The sequence below is a fragment of the Schistocerca americana genome, chromosome 7 (assembly GCF_021461395.2).
Source record: "Schistocerca americana isolate TAMUIC-IGC-003095 chromosome 7, iqSchAmer2.1, whole genome shotgun sequence".
Lineage (NCBI taxonomy): Eukaryota > Metazoa > Arthropoda > Insecta > Orthoptera > Acrididae > Schistocerca > Schistocerca americana.
The window spans coordinates 558,151,471-558,174,194 of NC_060125.1; the positions used below are offsets into that span (position 1 = coordinate 558,151,471).

Genomic DNA, 22,724 nt, shown 5'->3' on the forward strand with positions numbered 1-22,724 from the left:
ATAAATAGTTTGGACAAGAAGAGAATAGAAGCTTTTGAAATGTGTTACTACACAAGAATGCTGAAGATTAAATGGGTAGATCATATAACTAATGAGGAGTTATTGAATAGGATTGGGGAGAAGAAGAGTTTGTGGCACAAATTGACCAGAAGAAGGGATCGGTTGGTAGGACATGTTCTGAGGCATCAAGGGATCACCAATTTAATATTGGAGGCAGCGTGGAGGGTAAAAATCGTACAGGGGGACGAAGAGATGAATACACAAAACAGATTCAGAAGGATGTAGGCTGCAGTACGTATTGGGAGATGAAGAAGCTTACACAGGATATAGTAGCATGGAGAGCTGCATCAAACCAGTCTCAGGACCACAACAACAACAACAACAACAGTGATTTCAGTGGAAGACCTGATGTCTTGATTTACTACCAAGGTACTGAAAGAGGTCAAAGTTTTTTAGCCATCCAGGTTATATTCATACGTAATCCTCGACTGCTGACTGACATAACAACTGTTTTTTTTATAGCTGGTTTTTAGGCCCAAATGTTTCAAGCCTTGGTTCCACGTGTTTAATTTTTGTTAAACTCTGTCCTCTTCGTTTCTCCAGACCACAACTTCATCTGGAACCGCAAATACGTTGAATTCCTTATCAGCTTCTTCTTTCACTCTCTTGATGACTCCGTTCATCACAGTGATCAAAAGGAGCGCCGACAACGCGCTGCCTGTTGCACTTGTTGCACTCTTTTTGCTTGTGGTAAACGAGACAGAACAACCACCTCCGTCACACACGTGTATCTCTGCTCACCGCACCTCACAGGACAGAGAAGTTAATAGGGACACAAGGGCACCACGACTGGAAGCTGAATGAATGGGAAAACGTCTAGCGTGCTGAAGAGTCCTTGGACGGCGATGGCGGGATACTAGCTCGTCCAAACCACATCAAGTGATGTGTCACTCTCGGCAATAGTAAACCTTTCAGGAAAGTAGTGGCAGTATTTTCATCTGGGGAACGTCCACAAGTAAAGAGATGGGACCTGCAATACGTCTGCCATCGTCCCCAATTGATGAACTTTGCAGAATCCTCCTGCTGATCATGTGTAAGCTGTACCTTCAGCGAGACGGGGGACACCCCACATCACTCCCTAATGATGTCAAAACTGTTTGAGGAACGCTCCGACAGACGAGAAAGTGTTTGCATGAAATGTATTCGCAGTTGCTAATATGGACAACCATCAGTTGTGTAATGGGATGAGACAATGAAAATTTGTGCCGAACCGGGGCTCGAACCCAAATTTCACGCTAATCACGAGTAGTAGCCTTACCATTAGGGTATCCGAATATGGCTCACTACCATACCCAAGCTTCCAAATGTCGTCAACCATGTGTCTACCACCTGTACTGATACATCCACTATGTATATTCCTTTACAGGGGAGAAACCTCCTGGTGGATAAATATGATATTGCAGTGTCTGTGTTATTCCAAATTACGATGGAATGTTTCGTCAGACACTGCAGTATCGAACAGAGACAGTATTTGTGTATTGAACCGGGGACCTAGAAGCGACAGAGAGGCTTCATGCCACTATAGCCCTTAGTGGTCCACAACCCCACAACAGGCCACAGCAGTACGCACCCACCCCACTGCCGCCCCAGACCGAACCCAGGGTTATTATGCAGTTCGGCCCCCCATTGGACACCCCCCCCCCTCCCGGAATGTCTCATACCAGACTACTGTAACCCCAAATGTTTGCGTGGTAGAGTAATTATGGTGTACGCGCATATGTGGAAACAGTGTTTGCGCAGCAATGGCCGACATAGTGTAAATGAGATGGAATAAGGGGAACCAGCCCGCATTCGCTGAGGCAGATGGTAAAACGCTTTAAAAACCATCCACATGGTAGCCGGCACACCGGACCTCGACACAAATCCGCTGGGCGGATTCGTGCCGGGGACCGGCACGCCTTCCCACTCGGGAAACAGCGCGGCTAGCCGGGACGGCGACAGTATTTAGTTCCTCACAATCAGCAGACATTGAAAAAATAATTTCTCTCGAAACCGACAAGAACTTGACATCGAATAATAGTATCAAACAATGGAATTCAAAATACCCACCAAGAAGTCATGTCATAGCACCCAATATCACTTGCCAATGCAGACATAAGTATCGCAAATTTCTTCAGACCCACAATTTCTTTCGCCTCTGGGTTGGCACCAACTACCTTACAGTGAGGGCCACCGCATAGGGGAGCGCTAACGCCCTAGGCTACACAAACAGCGACAGTGCCCAAAAGTAATACACTGATGGGGGGGGGGGGGGGGGGAGGTGTGGTCGCAACGACGGTGTAGCCAAGCGAGGCTAGGGACTGCAGAGTGTGGAGTGTGGGATGCGCCAGTACGGTACCTGGAGGTGAGCTCCGGCGCTCCTGGCTGGTCCAGGCTGCTGCAGACTGGAAGCGGCGGCCAGCGCCAGCAGCAGCTGTGCGTACACCTGGCCCACCGTCTGCCACAGCCCGCTGCAGCTGTTACAGCTGCAACACACGAGTTACACAACTACTAGCGTGCACAGTCTGGCCACATAGACACAAGCCAAACAAATACTACATACACTGGTATCCAAAATTAAAGAAACAAACAACTATTGCCCCGTCCTGTGTCTAATTCATGACATAATCGTATACATTGTCAACGGATGTCTGCACGAAAGATAGCACTCCGGTCAACGAACAACCTCACCAAGGATGATGTCAGCGCACCTATAAAACGGGGTAGTGTTTGCCGGGTAGTCCTAATCCATTACATAGTGAATACGCTTACCAGACGGTGGAGGGACAAAGGAAGAATGTAAGCAGGACATTCGCAAACTGATATGGCCTGATGGGTTAAAGTGAATCGTTTTGTTTTTCGAATGTGGCGACAGTTCATAGAGACTGGAACTATAGCCCGAAGACCAGAGCATGGCCACCCAGATGTGATACCAGGAAAAGAGGTCCGTTATTTGGACACAAGGGCACGACGGTGCCGCATTAGTACTGCATGACAACTGGCATCTGAGCTCGCAGCATCCCCTGGACGTTTTGTATCGAGGCAAACGGTGTACAGAAGGCTTCGGCAGAGTGGCCTTTATCGCTGCAGACTTGCCGTATGTTTACCACTGACGTGACTTCACAGGAGGGAACGTCTAGATTGGAGTTGTCAACACGCCACCTGGAATGGCGAACAGTGGGCCAACGTTCTTTTCACAGATAAGTGCCAATTTGGTCTGGAGAGTGATTTTCGACGGATTGGCATCTGGAAGAAATGTGGAACACGATTTCGGGAGTCTCCCTAATGGCGTGAGCAGGGAATATGTTGAAGAATAGAACACCTCTTCATGAACTTGTACGATTGGAACGGCAACGTTTAACTGCCGTCAGGTATTGTGACGAATCTTGGTACCTCGCGTGGTGTTGTTGCGAGGTGCTGTGGGTCCAGACCTCGTGCTGATGGACGATAATGCTCGATCGCATAGAACGCAGGTGGTTGATAGTTTCTTGGAAACGGAAGAATTTGGACGCATGGCGTGGTCTGCTCGCTCCCCCGATTTGGGTCCCATAGGGCAAGTCTGGGATGCACTAGGGAGACAGGTTGCATCACGTTGGCATCCACCAATCACTCTCCAACACTTGCCAGCAGCGCCGCAGGAAGAATGGCTGTTATTGCCTCAACATGAGATGGATGGCATCATTTACAACATGCCCTGTCGTTGTCAGGTCTGTATTGCTGCCAGAGGTGATCAGACCCAATACTGAGCCCATTAACCAGTTGTCGGAATGCATGTCTAAATCCGTAAAACTGGAAAAAAACGAAGACCATATTTGTCTACCGTTATGCATGTTTCAGTTGTTTACGTTCCGTATTCTTTACATTGTTTCTACTTTACTATAAGCTGTTTGTACTGTTTTGTAATAAAATAAACGCGACTTTGTAAAATTTCAGTTTGTTGCTTTAAATTTGGACACCAGTGCATATAAATTAAAATATAAATGTTCGTTTGTTCATAATCGTGATCTCCGAAAGTTCTTGAACGACTGCTTTTAAATTTTCACACAACATCGTATGTTTTTTAGGTAGCCAATTCCTTAATGTACGTATATTTCTAACGTAATGCGACATCTGAATGTAATCTGTGTGTAATATACAAAGGGAAAACATTGGTACCAAAAATCTCAAAATGTTCGCTTCCGATTTACTTCACATTTTTACACATTACTGTAATATTATAGACAAAATACACTTTTTAATGAATAAATATGTATATAAAATATGCAACAGTGAAACGTTGTTAGCAAATAGGAAAGCTGTATTTATAGCTTATTGCTTTATGATTACAATACTACTACAGTATCTGAATTTCCAATAACAATAAACAAGACTCAAGGTCAGATATAGGGGGGGGGGGGAAGAGGAGAAGGACAGAAGGGGGGAGGGGATGGACACAGAAAATGTGAAGGAGGAGATAGACAGAGAGGGACAGGAGGAGATGGAGAGAGAGATAGAGAGGGGGGGGGGGGAAGGAGAAAACGGGAAGATACGGAGGGGAAGGAGGTGATGGGCAGAGAGAGAATGGAGGAGTCGATGGACAAAGGGAGAGGGGGGGGGGGGAGATGGACAGAGACAAGGGACAGAAGGAGATTAGGATGTATATCCAATTCCCACTCATATTAGAAAATGTGCCTTCTCTTTTCTTTTTTCTTTTTTCATTTAGGCAGACAGAGCCACAGCGATGTGTGGCCAGGTACGGCTAGTCATAACATACACAGTCGTATGTTCCGCTCTACATGCTTAGTTTTGTAGCAACAAAGTCATAATCTCAACATTTAGGACATTGTACCAAAGTGATTTACCGTAGTTTCAAGTGGGATGCGTCCACAGACTTCGTGTAGTTATTAAAAATGGTCGATTCAGCTTCCAACGTTTTAAAATTATTTTATTTTACTTCATAAAAACAAACTAATTTGTAAGTAGAAATGTCCATATTTGATAAATTTATGCAAATATACCACAACATTTGACACTTCCATTTGTTTATTCATCGTTTTTAATGAACCATAATCTAAGTTACTAATATACGCTGTAATAGTTACACAACAGTTTTTGGAACTAGCTGTATAGTATTCATAAACAGTTTCAGCGGACGACCGTTCCAGCTATGCATGTCGATCCAATAAAATTGTAGACCTTAATTCACCATTAATAAATGTACCTCTTAAAACTACCCACCATCTAGTACACCACTGGCCATTAAAACAGCAAGGCCACGAAGATGGTATTTGTCAAACTGCCACTAAGTGTACTACACGCTTGGATTTGCAAATGACTCGTATTTCAGCACAATTACATAAAGTACGAGGCAGTAACTCCATGTGAATTCTATATGTAATGAAGGTTACGCAGCGGGTTTCTCATTCAAACGTCGCATTTGAATGTTGTTTGTGTGTGAGAAGGTAGTGTTATGCCTCGTGTAAGGAGGGGGAACGTCTTCTATCAGAGCATTCCAGGATTCTACAGCGGCAGTCCTGTTAAGACTACAGTCTATCATTTTGCGATACTGCTATTTGTGTTAGTCGGGATCACACGACCGTAGTGTGAATATGGAATCTAGGCGTTCAGGAGGGCCATACCGAAAGCCAAGTAGAATCTCAGTGGTCTCACGCGACTTGCGCCCGGGAGGACATATATATTGTTCGCTTAGCCATGCAGAATCAGAGAGCCATGGCACACGTCTGGAGTCAAAATGTGACTGTTTAAAGCAGTACCAATATCCATATGGGTAGGATGTGTTGTCTATTTTTCTTTATAGTGCTGCACTGCTTTTCGTTCACCAGCCCTCGACTTTACTACTATATTATTTAATGCTGTTTTGTATTTTACCTATTTCAAGTAAGCTTGAGACTTGCTTCCCCAGATCCGTTTAATGTAAATATTTAGTATATGACTGTGTTTAAAGGTAAAATGGGGGATTCTTTGTTATCTAGTTTCTCTAGTTCCATCATCGCCAAGAACACAGGTCCAGAAAAACCTACCCCCTTCCTCAGGGGTCAGACCGTCAATGTGGAGCATCAATCGGAGTCGATTCTGCTGGTCAGTGCCCACGAGGACCCACGTGGACTTGGTGTAACCTAACTGATCCCTCAAAAAATGGTTCAAATTGCTCTGAGCACTATGGGGCTCAACTGCTGTGGTCATAAGTCCCCTAGAACTTAGAACTACTTAAACCTAACTAACCTAAGGACAGCACACAACACCCAGCCATCACGAGGCAGAGAAAATTCCTGACCCCGCCGGGAATCGAACCCGGGAACCCGGGCGTGGGAAGCGAGAACGCTACCGCACGTCCACGAGATGCGGTCCAACTGATCCCTCAGCATGGATGACCGTACAGTGGACAACGTGTCGATACTGTAACCAATGTGGAAGCTGGCCTGCTGGCCTCGCCCGTTCATCCTGTCAGTGGGCAGGTGGCCGCTGCTTCAGCAGGGCCCGAGCAGGCACACGGGGGCAAAGGCTTGCTGGTTATCGGGAGCTCCAACGTTAGGCGGGTGACGGAGCCCCTTAGGGAAATAGCGAACAGGGCTGGAAAGAAATCGAACGTGCACTCCGTTTGTCTGCCGAGGGGCCTCATCCAAGATGTGGAGGCGGCCTTGCCTGCGGCTATCGAGCGTACGGGGTACAGTCGTCTGCAAGTAGTTGCTCACGTCGGCACCAACGATGCCTGTCGCTTGGGTTCTGAGGCGATCCTCAGTTCGTACAGGCGGCTGGCGGATTTGGTGAAAACCGCTGGCCTCGCACGCGGGGTGCATCGGAGGTGAGGGCATCATCTGAAGTGTCCCAGGGAAGTGTCCGCTGTTGTTTTCTATCTACATAAATGATCTTTTGGGTAGGGTGGATAGCGATGTGCGGCTGTTTGCTGATGATGCTGTGGTGTACGGGAAGGTGTCGTTGTTGAGTCACTGTAGGAGGATACAAGATGACTTGGACAGGATTTGTATTTGGTGTAAAGAATGGCAGCTAACTCTAAATATAGATAAATGTAAATTAATGCAGATGAATAGGAAAAAGAATCCCGTAATGTTTGAATACTCCATTAGTAGTGTAGCGCTCGACACAGGCACGTCGATTAAATATTTGGGCGTAACATTGCAGAGCGATATGAAGTGGGACAAGCATGTAATGGCAGTTGTGGGGAAGGCGGATAGCCGTCTTCGGTTCATTGGTAGAATTTTGGGAAGATGTGTTTCATCTGTAAAGGAGGCCGCTTATAAAACACTAATACGACCTATTCTTGAATACTGCTAGAGTGTTTGGGATCCCTATCTGGTCGGATTGAGGGAGGACATAGGAGCAATTCAGAGAGGGCTGCTAGATTTGTTACTGGTAGGTTTGATCATCACGCGAGTGTTACGGAAATGCTTCGGGAACTCGGGTGGGAGTCTCTGGAGGAAAGGAGGCGTTCTTTTCGTGAATCCCTACTGAGGAAATTTAGAGAACCAGCATTTGAGGCTGACTGCAGTGCAATTTTACTGGCGCCAACTTACATTTCGCGGAAAGACCACAAAGATAAGATACGAGAGATTAGGGCTTGTACAGGGGCATATAAGCAGTCATTTTTCCCTCGTTCTGTTTGGGAGTGGAACAGAGAGAGAAGATGGTAGTTGTGGTACGAGGTACCCTCCGCCACGACCCGTATGGTGGATTGCGGAGTATGTATGTAGATGTAGATGTAACCTCACAGCTGACCAGGCATACCCCATGTCGAACTCGAACCCAGGTACCCTCAGGCTTGCCAGTTGGCCCCAGATTTACCCGAGATGACCACTTGGCTCTCATCCACACTGCCAAGTCCCAGATGTTTGGGACTTGGAGCTGGAATGATTACTGCCGGTGTCACTACATTTGGACCCACCGAATTTGACGAGCAACCGTCGAGGATGCTAAGGGGCAACATCTGCTGCCCATCTCGTACCGTCTGAGAACGTTAAATACCATAGTTTACGTTTGTGTCAGTAAGTTCCATCGGTAGCCGCCCTGCGGTCTGCCAATACGTTTCTCTTTTAGGAAGGCAAGGTACTCATTTCGGCAAGATTCCTCTTGCCACATTTACGAGTCACCGTCGAGGACGCTTTCCTGTGCTTTTACCGCACCTCACGCTGCTTACCTTGGAACAACCGTTGCCCAGACCTCTGCGACTCCGTAGCCCATGACAAGTTTTTTGGTAAACGCTGTGCAGACTGCAAAAGGTCTTCGTTGTGACTGATAAGCGTCTCGAATACCACAACAGCCGTAATGAAAATAGGCACCTCAAGGTCATACCACCATCCTAAAGCAAAACTATAGACCTATATCTCTGACGTCGATCTGTTGTAGAATTTTAGAACATGTTTTTTGCTCGAGTATCATGTCGTTTTTGGAAACCCAGAATCTACTCTGTAGGAATCAACATGGATTTCGGAAACAGCGATCGTGTGAGACCCAACTCGCTTTATTTGTTCATGAGACCCAGAAAATATTAGATACAGGCTCCCAGGTAGATGCTATTTTCCTTGACTTCCGGAAGGCGTTCGATACAGTTCCGCACTGTCGCCTGATAAACAAAGTAAGAGCCTACGGAATGTCAGACCAGCTGTGTGGCTGGTTTGAAGAGTTTTTAGCAAACAGAACACAGCATGTTGTTATCAATGGAGAGACGCCTACAGACGTTAAAGTAACCTCTGGCGTGCCACAGGGGAGTGTTATGGGACCATTGCTTTTCACAATGTATATAAATTACCTAGTAGATAGTGTCGGAAGTTCCATGTAGCTTTTCGCGGATGATGCTCTAGTATACAGAGAAGCTGCAGCATTAGAAAATTGTAGCGAAGTGCAGCAAGATCTGCAGCGGATAGGCACTTGGTGTAGGGAGTGCCAACTGACCCTTAACATAGACAAATGTAATGTATTGCGAATACATAGAAAGAAGGATCCTTTATTGTATGATTATATGATAGCAGAACAAACACTGGTAGCAGTTACTTCTGTAAAATATCTGGGAGTATGCGTGCGGAACGATTTGAAGTGGAATGATCATATAAAATTAATTGTTGGTAAGGCGGGTACCAGGTTGAGATTCATTGGGAGAGTCCTTAGAAAATGTAGTCGACAGTGTGGGATCCGCACCAGATCGGGTTGACGGAGGAGATAGAGAAGATCCAAAGAGGAGCGGCGCGTTTCGTCACAGGGTTATTTGGTAACCGTGATAGCGTTACGGAGATGTTTAGCAAACTCAAGTGGCAGACTCTGCAGGAGAGGCGCTCTGCATCGCTGTGTAGCTTGCTCGCCAGGTTTCGAGAGGGTGCGTTTCTGGATGAGGTATCGAATATATTGCTTCCCCCTACTTATACCTCCCGAGGTGACCACGAATGTAAAATTAGAGAGATTCGAGCGCGCACGGAGGCTTTCAGACAGTCATTCTTCCCGCGAACCATACGCGACTGGAACAGAAAAGGGAGGTAATGACAGTGGCACGTAAAGTGCCCTCTGCCACGCACCGTTGGGTGGCTTGCAGAGTATAAATGTAGATGTAGATGTAGATGTAGATGCCAGGTAGTGATCATTTCAAATGTTGGTAAAAATTCCGAAAACAATTTTAGACACGTCTATTTTTAGTATGGAACATGATGGAGTACTTTACAGAAGAAAATTCTTGCCAGCTGATACGAAGAGAATAGGCACTAACATTACTTTAAATTTGGAAGAAAAATAATTTTTGAAGAAAAATACACACATCAAAGAAAGTTTTGCATCACTTCGGTTCCGAGAGTTCCGGAACCTGCACAGAAAATTGGAATAGAGATCAACATAAACATCATTTCCACCCTTTATATTGCTCATGAAACCCACACATTGCATTTTGTACCACAATACAGCGAGACCTTCAGAGGTGGTGAGCCAGATTGTTGTACACACCGGTATCTCTAATACCCAGTAGCATGTCCTCTTGCATTGATGCATGCCTGCATTCGTCATGGCATACTGTCCACAAGTTCATCAAGGCACTGTTGGTCCAGATTGTCCCACTCCTCAACGGCGATTCGGCGTAGATCCCTTAGAGTGGTTGGTGGGTCACGTCGTCCATAAACAGCCCTTTTCAATCTATCCCAGACTTGGCCGATGGGGTTCATGTCTGGAGAACATGCTGGCCACTCTAGCCGAGCGATGTCGTCATCATGAAGGAAGTCACTGACAAGATGTGCACGACTGGGGCGCGAATTGTCGTCCATGAAGACCAATGCCTCGCCAATATGCTGCCGATATGATTGCACTGCCGGTCGGAGGATGGCATTCACGTATTTTACAGCCCTTGCGGCGCCTTCCATGACCACCAGCGGCATACGTCGGCCCCACATAATGCCACCCCAAAACACTCGCTGGACAGTCTGTCTACGGCGTTCAGCCTGACCGGGTTGCCTCCACACACGCCTCCGACGATTGTCTGGTTGAAGGCATTTGCGACACTCATAGATGAGGAGAATTTGATGCCAATCCTGAGCGGTCCATTCGGCATGTTGTTAGGCCCATTTGTACCGCGCTGCTTGGTGTCGTGGTTGCAAAGATGGACCTCGCCATGGACGTCGGGAGTGAAGTTTCGCATCACGCAGCCTATTGCGCACAGTTTGAGTCGTAACACGATGTCCTGTGGCTGCACGAAACGCATTATTCTACATGGTGGCGCTGCTGTAGGGTTCCTCCGAGCCATAATTCATAGGTAGCCGTCATCCACTGCAGTTGTAGTCCGAAAAACATCGCTTTGGTTCACTCCGAGACGCCTGGACACTTCCCTTGTTGAGAGCCTTTCCTGGCACAAAGTAACAATGCGGACGCGATCGAACCGCGGTATTGACCGTCTAGGCATGGTTGAACTACAGACAGCACGAGCCGTGTACCTCCTTCCTGGAGGAATGACTGGAACTGCCGGCCGCGGTGGTCTAGCGGTTCTAGGCGCTCAGTCCGGAACCGCGCGAATGCTACGGTCGCAGGTTCGAATCCTGCCTCGGGCATGGATGTGTGTGATGTCCTTAGGTTAGTTAGGTTTAAGTAGTTCTAAGTTCTAGGGGACTGATGACCACAGATGTTAAGTCCCATAGTGCTCAGAGCCATTTGAACCAATGACTGCAACTGATCGGCTGTCGGACCCCCTCCGTCTAATAGATGCTACTCATGCATGTTTGTTTACATCTTTGGGCGGGTTTAGTGACATCTCTGAACAGCCAACGGGACTGTGTCTGTGTTACAATATCCACAGTCAACGTCTATCTTCAGGAGTTCTGGGAACCGGGGTGATGCATAACTTTTTTGATTTGTGTAATTTTCAAGAAAAATAATAATAAAACCTGTGGAAAAGACAGTGCCACTGACCTATTTGGACAGTAAATACACTCCTGGAAATTGAAATAAGAACACCGTGAATTCTTTGTTCCAGGAAGGGGAAACTTTATTGACACATTCCTGGGGTCAGATACATCACATGATCACACTGACAGAACCACAGGCACATAGACACAGGCAACAGAGCATGCACAATGTCGGCACTAGTACAGTGTATATCCACCTTTCGCAGCAATGCAGGCTGCTATTCTCCCATGGAGATGATCGTAGAGATGCCTCATGTAGTCCTGTGGAACGGCTTGCCATGCCATTTCCACCTGGCGCCTCAGTTGGACCAGCGTTCGTGCTGGACGTGCAGACCACGTGAGACGACGCTTCATCCAGTCCCAAACATGCTCAATGGGGGACAGATCCGGAGATCTTGCTGGCCAGGGTAGTTGACTTACACCTTCTAGAGCACTTTGGGTGGCACGGGATACATGCGGACGTGCATTGTCCTGTTGGAACAGCAAGTTCCCTTGCCGGTCTAGGAATGGTAGAACGATGGGTTCGATGACGGTTTGGATGTACCGTGCACTATTCAGTGTCCCCTCGACGATCACCAGTGGTGTACGGCCAGTGTAGGAGATCGCTCCCCACACCATGATGCCGGGCGTTGGCCCTGTGTGCCTCGGTCGTATGCAGTCCTGATTGTGGCGCTCACTTGCACGGCGCCAAACACGCATACGACCATCATTGGCACCAAGGCAGAAGCGACTCTCATCGCTGAAGACGACACGTCTCCATTCGTCCCTCCATTCACGCCTGTCGCGACACCACTGGAGGCGGGCTGCACGATGTTGGGGCGTGAGCGGAAGACGGCCTAACGGTGTGCGGGACCGTAGCCCAGCTTCATGGAGACGGTTGCGAATGGTCCTCGCCGATACCCCAGGAGCAACAGTGTCCCTAATTTGCTGGGAAGTGGCGGTGCGGTCCCCTACGGCACTGCGTAGGATCCTACGGTCTTGGCGTGCATCCGTGCGTCGCTGCGGTCCGGTCCCAGGTCGACGGGCACGTGCACCTTCCGCCGACCACTGGCGACAACATCGATGTACTGTGGAGACCTCACGCCCCACGTGTTGAGCAATTCGGCGGTACGTCCACCCGGCCTCCCGCATGCCCACTATACGCCCTCGCTCAAAGTCCGTCAACTGCACATACGGTTCACGTCCACGCTGTCGCGGCATGCTACCAGTGTTAAAGACTGCGATGGAGCTCCGTATGCCACGGCAAACTGGCTGACACTGACGGCGGCGGTGCACAAATGCTGCGCAGCTAGCGCCATTCGACGGCCAACACCGCGGTTCCTGTTGTGTCCGCTGGGCCGTGCGTGTGATCATTGCTTGTACAGCCCTCTCGCAGTGTCCGGAGCAAGTATGGTGGGTCTGACACACCGGCGTCAATGTGTTCTTTTTTTCATTTCCAGGAGTGTAATATATGAAAATTCCCAAAGTTTATATATTTTATCGTGACGACACAAATGTATTCCGTGGTAAAATGTGAAATGTCGTAAGAGATGTGAAACTGTTCTTCATGTGTAACGAAAAATGTCGTCGTTGATGAATTTGCATTCTGTTTACCTTGTAGAAACTTCCAGCCAGAAACTTGTCAATAAAACTATGAAATTAATTTTGGTAACGTCTACGACATCATTACCATATCGTGTCACTTACGAACAGATTTTAGTTACGAGAGAGAATGCGCGCGACAGTGCACGAGCAGTTGGACGTCGCCGCCAGGATTTTAGTTCCGAGCGACGGTTCGCCTTAATACGACCAAGAATATTTCCTACGTCACGAAATTTTATTTGGAGTTCTCCCTGATCCGTCGTCACAGCAGACACCAACCAAATGACGGATATACCCACTACAAAAGTAACAGTACGCACTTTCAGGCCAATATTTCCGTTGGAGTCGAGCAAAATATATTTTTATCTGTGGTTTTGTGAAACCCAAGTTTTATCGAAGTATACTACAAGAATGTTGTCCTCAGCACCCAGTAACAGCATTTTACGCAAAACTCCGTTCTTGCTGCTGCAATATCCCCGCATACTATTAAGAAATTTTCGCGCATCGTTATACTTCAGAATCAAGAACTGAGTGAGCACAGAGGGCGCGGGAGGAATGTGTCTAAATCTGAATAATTAACTTTTTGATGGAAATCATTGTGTATTTTTCGAGCCATCGGATATTGGCCTCTGTTGTACTATCGAAATACAGATCCACGCACGAAGTTTCGCTTGAAATCGTCGAATTTCGTAATTTCCATTTTCATTTACATCCCTTTCTTGGAGAGCCAAAACATGTGCTCATATCTAGAGATTCTGCCGATTGTAATGCACTGTTAATGCGGAATAAAGCTGATTCGGAAATACCATAATGTTTTGTTGTCATTTTATGAACATGCCCAAAATTTATGTTATTCTTGCCTTCTTCGCTCCTGGTCACATCAGTAGAAATCTTCAGTATGTTCGGTACGACAGTTTTAAATTGTTTTCGAATGTCATTTCGTCCTTCGCGCACACCGACCGGAGTAGCACTATTCGTAGGCCCTGGCTCCTGCATTTCGTTCACTATCGAACATACTCCAAGGCACCGTTCCACGGAAGAACGAAATCACATGAGAACACTCGACATCGCACGGAAACACTGTACATGCAACTGGCGGCGACCTACGACACTGTTAAAAGTGTACAGTGGTTCCCACGCCGTTGTGTGACCCGACATCTCAAACGATTGTCCCAGTATTATCCTTCTTTTCGTTTACTGTCACTGTCTTAAATCTACTCGTGTTAGCCAGATGTTTAGCAACGAGTTGTTGTGTTGGCTGAAAAGCCAACACCGTGTTACTAGAGGAGGCCGAAATGCACGCGTTTTAGCTCACGCAGGCTGGCATGAGGGGGGGAAGAACTATACTGACGTGAGATCTGGAACATGACAAGGAATTAGAATTCAGAAAGCGGACGTAATTAGTTTCGTAGTTAACTTTGATCCATTAATGATGAACGTCGCTCTTGATGGTACATGAGTCACAATATTATCTGTTCAGAATACTGTTCTGGAAGTAACTGAATATGGCGCCTTGCTAGGTCGTAGCAAATGACGTAGCTGAAGGCTATGCTAAATTGTCGTCTCTGCAAATGAGAGCGTATGTAGTCAGTGAACCATCGCTAGCAAAGTCGGCTGTCCAACTGGGGCGAGTGCTAGGGAGTCTCTCTAGACTAGACCTGCCGTGTGGCGGCGCTCGGTCTGCAATCACTGATAGTGGCGACACGCGGGTCCGACGAATACTAACGGACGGCGACCGATTTAAAGGCCACCACCTAGCAAGTGTGCTGTCTGGCGGTGACACCACACGAGTAACCACCGAAAAAGCACAAACGAGCTTCTACTGCACATCTCTGCCTCCAAGGACACCCATCGGCCTATGTTACTGGGTACTGGGCAGTACACGACAACCATGTGGGCAGTTCGTTTGCTTGTACTAGACCGTGGCCGTCGCTCACAGAGGTTGGCACTCGGAACCGGTGTCGCCCACCTGCCACGGACCTCCACTCGGACACTTTTTTTTTTTCCGACGACACGTGGCGCACCGCGGGCTGTCAGCGCGGCGACCACAGCCGCGGCTTCTCTTGACACGTCAGCACAGAGAGGCAGCGGTACACCCGACAACACTGAAAGCACCGGCGACCGGGCGTCGTCCTCCCAGACGAGTCCCCAGCTTGGCACTCCGTCAAGGAGTCTGTGAGGAGAATGAACGTCGCCCCTTGTATTCGTCACCGTCATACGGGCTCAGAACGTGGTGCGATGGTATGTGGTTGCTTCGGGGCACAACATTATCAGTTATCACCTACGGTTTGGATGGCGGTAATCTGGACAGCTGCGACTGTATTTCAGACGAGTTAAAGGCAATTGCTGTGCTGTGTCTTCGAGACCTCCGTGACGTTATTTTTGAATAACACCGCATCCCATCCGTGCTGTACTGACGTACCTCAATACAGAGGGCTTTCGATGGTTGCCAGAGCTCTCGCCCTTTCCAAACATCTAGTTCAAAATGGTTCAAATGGCTCTGAGCGCTATGGGACTCAACATCTGAGGTCATCAGTTCCCTAGAACTTAGAACTACTTAAACCTAACTAACCTAAGGACATCACACACATCCATGCCCGAGGCAGGCTTCGAACCTGCGACCGTAGCGATCGTGCGGTTCCGACTGAAGCGCCTAGAACCGCTCGGCCACACCGGCCGGCCCAAGCATCTGGTCATAGACTGTCGAGGGACTCGCTGGCCGTCCATTACGAGTCATGAACTCTGATGTGCAGTCGAAGCAGCAAAGATAGACGTAATTATTATCCAAGCTCAGTTCGATATATTGCCCAGCCGGCTTAGAGCGGTCGTCATTACTAGAGGTGGCAACTCGGTGTACTAAATTTCGTACAATGTGTATCCCCAAAACACTACAAATTTAATTCTTTTTACTGCATCCAAGAAAACTGAAAGTAGCGTACCAAGCGGGAAGAAAGGCATAAACGCGAAGCTTTGCAAAGTACTGCCGGCCGAAGTGGCCGTGCGGTTAAAGGCGCTGCAGTCTGGAACCGCAAGACCGCTACGGTCGCAGGTTCGAATCCTGCCTCGGGCATGGATGTGTGTGATGTCCTTAGGTTAGTTAGGTTTAACTAGTTCTAAGTTCTAGGGGACTAATGACCTCAGAAGTTGAGTCCCATAGTGCTCAGAGCCATTTGAACCATTTTGCAAAGTACTACAGTGAGATCCGACATGCAACTGGTCCAACTTTGGTTTCAATGCGCGTGCCCACAGACACTGCAGTGGCGCTGTAGTCGGCGGGGGAACTACTTAAACGACGTATGGAGCACGAGTCATACACGTGACGGTCACATCCCAACTCGAGCAGGACCCTAATTTGTCACAGATCAGTTTGAGAGGGGCATAATCTCCGGCACCGAAACCGCAGGCTGATCGCCGCACCGCACCGTGTGCCTCGCCAGATCGATCTTTCGGAGTGGTCCGCCAGACGATGCTGCGAGTAGTGGACTCGAGGCGGCAGCCACGTGCGGCGACCAGGGAGACGACGAGGCGAGAGGGTCGAAGGATCGTGCTACAAGAGGTCAGAGAGCCTGCAATGACTGGAGCGGTTGGACGTCCTCCTCGTCGATATACTGCCAAATTATGCCCAATCGGCGCGTTAAATCGTCTAAATCCCCAGCTGGTTGGAGGGTCCTGGCCATGATGCTCCAAACGTTATCTGTTGGGGAGGGATCAGGCGACATGGCTTGCCTAGATGGTCACTGGGGCTCAATTCTAAGCTGCAATGATCACTGACGACAAATCTACTCCAGTCAATGAGATTCCAGCCTCAAGATGTGTCTGGAGACGCCCTGGACAGCACTGGGATACCATCCTGATGGTGATGTGTCATACAGCCAGACAACCAGGAGTGAGGTGTTATTTCATTTCATTCCATATATGGACCCCTTTGATTCCGATCCGCCGCGCCCTTACAGCACTGTTTTGTTGTCCTTCATGGCAAGCCATACTGGGCCTACATTTCAGCAAGATAATGCCCGCTCGCACACTGCGAGAGTTTCTACTGCTTGTCGTCGTTCTTGCCAAACCGTACCTCGGCCAGCAAGGTCTCCGGAGCTCTCGTCAACAGAGAATATTTGCAGCTTTATGGGCAGAGCTCGGGATTTTGACGATCCAACGTGCCGATTGGACAGAATCTGGCACGATATTCCTCAGCGGGACATCCGACAGCTCTATCAATCAAGCTCAGCCGAATTACTGCTCAATTTGTTCGAATTGTGAAGTATTTCTCTTGAATAAGTCATACAGTTTTTCTAAAATTGCAGTCATTTGTTTGTTTGTGCACATACTTTTTGTTCTTAGAGTGTATTTTCCTCACCGCGTCAACTACCAGAAACTCCTCCAGATGGCATCCAGACTCACTGTAGGCGGTTCCCATAGTGTTTTGTCTCTTAAGTGTACATTCGAGGTGTTCATTTCTATGTTAATCATTTCTATGTTAATCGAAGAGTCTAAATATTCTATTGTTAATCATACTATGTGTGCGTACTAGCTATATCTGTAATGGTGACTGTTTTCCATTTGTAGTTATATTTTCAATTATATCTGTGCCGGTATTAATGTACACGGTAGTTATAATTCAACTTTCGTTACTTGAGCCAGTGCAGACGGGAAACTGTTTACCGTATGGGTACCCAGGCTTACAAGAACGAGGTTCAGACTGTGTGCTGCATGATCGGCGTAAACGAAGTGTCAGTGTCATGACTTACCGTTAGTCGCCGGTGCTGACACGGCGACGTGGGGTTGAGACACGAGCGTGACTGAGTGTTACAGCTGTAGACAGTCGACATGGGTTTGGACAAGATGAGCAGGCCTTACTCGTAAAGCTGTTTTATCGAAACAACAGCAGTCCTGCCGCTGCTCTTTGCGAATATGGTCGCATTAAAGGTATACGGAGGCGTCTTGTTTCCGTGCCGCGGTTGAAGAACACGATTCGGTAGTTCGAACTAACTGGCGGTTTGGGAATTGTTCCTGGGAGAGGCCGACGGCCAATTGCGCCACAAATTATTCAAGAAGCCACTGCTGCCGTGGCTGAGAAAGCTGCACCAAATGTGTCACCTTCAAGCGGTGCAGGAGCTGTCACGAAAGCTGGACATTCCGTGGTTCACCTTTCGAAAAGTGCTGTGAAACGTCAATGACTAGCGCTGTTCCAGGCAGTCGTGGATGAAAATGGCCTTCGCATTTAGCAACGTTTGTAACCTGGAACGTAAACATGGTAGGTAACTTACGCAATTAACAAATGTTATCCTCTCATGAGGAAATTAAAATGTGTTGCATTCAATGATTTATTCGTTATTTCTCTTCTGCAGGTCCCTACAATGTTTTCACAAAGTTTCACTCTCCTATGCTTACTCGTTTTTCATGGGGACCCGTTCAAGTAGCGAAAGTGTAGTCATTAACGCACTGCTCGTTACACCGCAATAATCTCTGCTAGAACTATCTACTTTACTAAGACGAGGGAGACAAAAGATTTCACTTTCATTTCCAGTCGGAGCTGTGGTGTTTGTGCAGTCAGTGCCAGTGTATTCCTGTGTGTGTGTGTGTGTGTGTGTGTGTGTGTGAGTGTGTGTGCTGCTGGATGGAATAACCCGTGGCCTGTACGCTCTGTTAGACCGCCACTCGCCGAGTACTTCTCTGGAGACTCTTATATGCTACTGTTGATACGGATGTCTGTACTGTCTATAATAAAGAAAAGTGAGTTTTGGCCAGAAACACGGAAAAAAGTATAGATAGTCCTTGCTATCTACTTCTTTCATCTCGATTCGTTTCCTCTTTTACTCTAACTTTTCAGGTGATACTTTCACTCACATCAATGAGTATCATATAGAATGATCCGTGTAATGCTTTTTATTATTTATCAAAGTTTTGGCCGCTGTCAACGTCTAAATAAGCGAGCACCAGCAGACCAACAACTGCTAGCGACAGAGAGTGCGTATGAAAACATTTGCGACGCTTTCACCAACATTCGTTCCACAGTTGGTTCATTTGGAATGCCTTTCTTTTCACGACTCGACTTACTTGTTTGACTTTGTATCGTTGTTTAAAAAAATGTAACTTCGTGAACTAATGAATCAGCGGATGCACTGGCGTCAACAAAAATTGAAACGTGTCCCTGTTTTGATAACCTTGATAATAGTGACTGATATCTAAAACTGTTTCAAAAATGTTATGTCGTTGAGAAATACCCGAAGCATGAAAAAAGGGTCTAAGCAAAAACCTTACCACAACAATAAGGTAAAATTATTTACTTTACAGCATAAAAAAGAGGTAATAGAGCATTACATATTTCTTGGTATAAATGCATGACGACATGAATGGAACAAGGGAGTATATCTTAAAACGATGTTTTGGATACTGTTCAGCAGTTTTCTGATAATATATTCTGTAATTCCATATTTCAGATACCAAATATTTAAAATAATTTGTAAACCTTAATCTGTAATTACAATAAAAACGTTGTTTGATTAAACGCTCGTCTTATTCTGTTTAAAACTTCTGAAAGCCGATTCTCTCTCTCTCTCCCTCTCTCTCTTTCTCTCTCTCTCTCTCTCTCTCTCTCTCTCTCTCTCACACACACACACACACACACACACACACAAATTTAAAAAAAAGGAAGTGGAGAGATTACGGTCGACAGAGAGTACCTATTCTAGCATTATAGTTGGAGTCACGGACGGTGGCATTTGAGGTTAGGATCGTTCTGCGCACCTACGCCACGCGTTCTCCGACAGCCAAAGAGCTACCAGTAGTGTCTGAGCGCTCTGTTCTGAATGTCGTAGCCAAAGCGAACATTAAATGTCATCGTAGCGAGTTGTTTAGTGAATTTTTACTCCATTTATTGCGGGTTGTCGTCGTCGATTGCGGTGCTAAGCGACAAATTCCGCACAAGGAAGCGAGAGACATAATTTGAAGCATACATGCTTGCTCCAAGCACAAGGCAGGTGTACTCGTATGAGCGTACCACAGTTGTCGCATGGCACTGGCAACAATGCAGTTCCCGTCCGCGATTCGACCATCGTGAACCGCCTTAATTCGTGCACCGGACTATAGCATCATAATTCGTGCACCGGACTATAGCATCAAATATGCGCCTTAATTCGTGTACCGGACTATAGCATCAAATATGAGTATGGATACTTTTCTTTAAATACTTTGGTACGAGGGTTGCGCAGAAATTAATGCACTGCATTTTCACTTCAACAATTTAAAATTACATACCCGAAAGAATGATATTTTACCTACACACCCTATTTTTCCATGTAAGCTCCATCCCCTTCTATGGCCTTTCTTCAGCGCGAAACAAGGTTCAAAATGGTTCATATGGCTCTGAGCACTATGGGACCTATCATCTAAGGTCATCAGTCACCTAGAACTTAGAACTACTTAAACCTAACTAACCTAAGGACAGCACACAACGCCCAGTCATCACGAGGCAGAGAAAATCCTTGACCCCGCCGGGAATCGAACCCGGGAGCCCGGGCGCGGGAAGCGAGAACGCTACCGCACGACCACGGCGAAACAAGGGCGTGTGTGCCCTGTCAGTACCAGCCTTTGCTTTGGTGGCGCAGCCAGTGCTTCACTGTGTGAATCACCTCCTCATCGTCCTCAAAATGTGTTCCACGAAGTGCATCCTTTAATGGTCCAAACAAGTGGAAGTCCGAGGGCGCTAGGTCAGGCCTGTAGAATGGATGGGGTAACACTGTCGAACCCTGTTTTGCGATGTGTTCAGCAGTCGTCTGACTCGTGTGGAGCCGAGAGTTACCGTGTTGCAGCAAAACATCTCCTGAGTTGCTGCCGCATCGAAGTCGCCAGAAGCGCGTCTTGAGTAGTGTTAATGTGTTGACCTATGCTTCTGAATTAATGGTATCCCAGAACACGGTGATCATGACCTTACCGGCTGAAGCAATTCCTTTGAATTTTTTCTTCTGTGGGAAGTGGGAATGCCGCTATTCCATCGACTGTCGTTTTGTTTCGGGCTCAAAATGGTGAACCCAGGTTTTATCATCTGTCATAATCCGGGACAAGATGGCCTCCTCTTCAACTTCAAAACGTTTCAACAAATCGAGACAAATGTTTTTTCTGTGCGATTTGTGATCCACCGTTAGACACCGTGGGACCCGTCTTGCACACACTTTTGAGTATCCAAGAGTGCGGCTAATTGAATCCACACTTCCTTTGCTGATTGACACTAGACTATGCACAGGCGTTTTTGTATATTCCCCACAGTTTCTCTCTCTCTGCAGTGAGAAATTCAATGACGTCACGTTGCTTGTAACGAACGTCACCTACAAACGCTACTTTGAAACTGTCCTGCCGCTACGTATCAGTCAGAAGTGACGGAAACTTGGCTCGCTCACTCAGTAGACTTGAAATAATACATACGAAACGTTTCGCACTCGTAGCATTGCTTTCGACTGAGAAAAAAATGCGGTGCATTACTTTCTGGGCAACCCTCGTAAGTAAGACATTTTTCTTGTGATATTACTCGTTACAAAGGCTTCGCTACTTTTCGTTCGATAGCGTGTCCATAGCTCTCAGGACCATATTTCCTTGCAAGTGCATACAGCATACTGCCTGAGACTCAAGCGACATGGGTGAATGGTATAAGTGGTCCACACCCAGTCAGGAAATGGGTATCTCTTACCTGGAAATCGACATATTTGATCCGAATCCACTCCCTGTCAGGGGGAAGAATCTACGAGTATATACCTCCTATTTTCTCTATCACGCATTCGCCTGTCAATTCTATAGCTGGCGTATATTTGCCATTTGCTTCTGAATAATTTCTCTTACTTTCTCTCGTCTGCCCATTTTCAGTCGCTGGGTTTGTACGGGTACCACGTCTGCTGGGGACCACTCCTTAATTGTGTGTGCGAGTTGTGTTAAATATGTCTACTGGCTGTAGCTGAGATGGGTAAGTGCGTGTATAAAGTGAAGTCGTGTTTGTGTTGTATGATGGCGAGAGAAGGGTGAGGGTGGAACTTGGTGGTAACACAGAGTTTATTCCCTTAAAAATAGCACCGGGGAGCCTGCTGGGTTTAACATCCCCATCCAGCGGTCCGTTCACCATCAACAGTGGCAAACACTCACACTCCACGAGACACTGTGGAGAAGCCTGGAATTTAGTCCAGGACAGTAGGGAAAAGTGTTGCTATCGGAAACCTTACATTGGCACCTCTCCTCCTCTTGCCAGTAAAATTTCCCGGCGAATATTTATTCCGTCTCCCAGGTCCGAAATGTTTGCCTCCGAATTGAGCATCACTGTTACTGGAGCAGGTTCATAACGTATATACAGGGTGAGTCACCTAACGTTACCGCTAGATATATTTCGTAAACCACATCAAATACTGACCAATCGATTCCACAGACCGAACGTGAGGAGAGGGGCTAGCGTAATTGTTTAATACAAACCATACAAACATGCACGGAAGTATGTTTTTTAACACAAACCTACGTTTTTTTAAATGGAACCACGTTAGTTTTGTTAGCACATCTGAACATATAAACAAATACGTAAGCAATGACGTTTGTAGCATTGTAAAATGTTAATTACATCCGGAGATATTGTAACCTAAAGTTGACGCTTGAAACCTCCGACGTTCAGTTGCGTGTTGTAACAAACACGGGCCACGGTCGGCGAGCAGCATCTGCAGGGACATGTTTACGATGGCGACCGTGTTTACG

The 22,724-nt window shown here is 47.1% G+C and overlaps 1 protein-coding gene across 1 annotated transcript in view; it reads right to left on the reverse strand.

The window, feature by feature from the left end:
* The window catches only part of LOC124623087, a 398,296-nt gene that overhangs the window by 113,151 nt on the left and 262,421 nt on the right, over positions 1-22,724 (reverse strand). Inside the window, exon 3 of the mRNA XM_047148879.1 lies at positions 2,399-2,525. Coding sequence (XP_047004835.1) covers positions 2,399-2,525 — 127 coding nt within the window. The remainder of the gene's footprint in view (positions 1-2,398; positions 2,526-22,724) is intronic.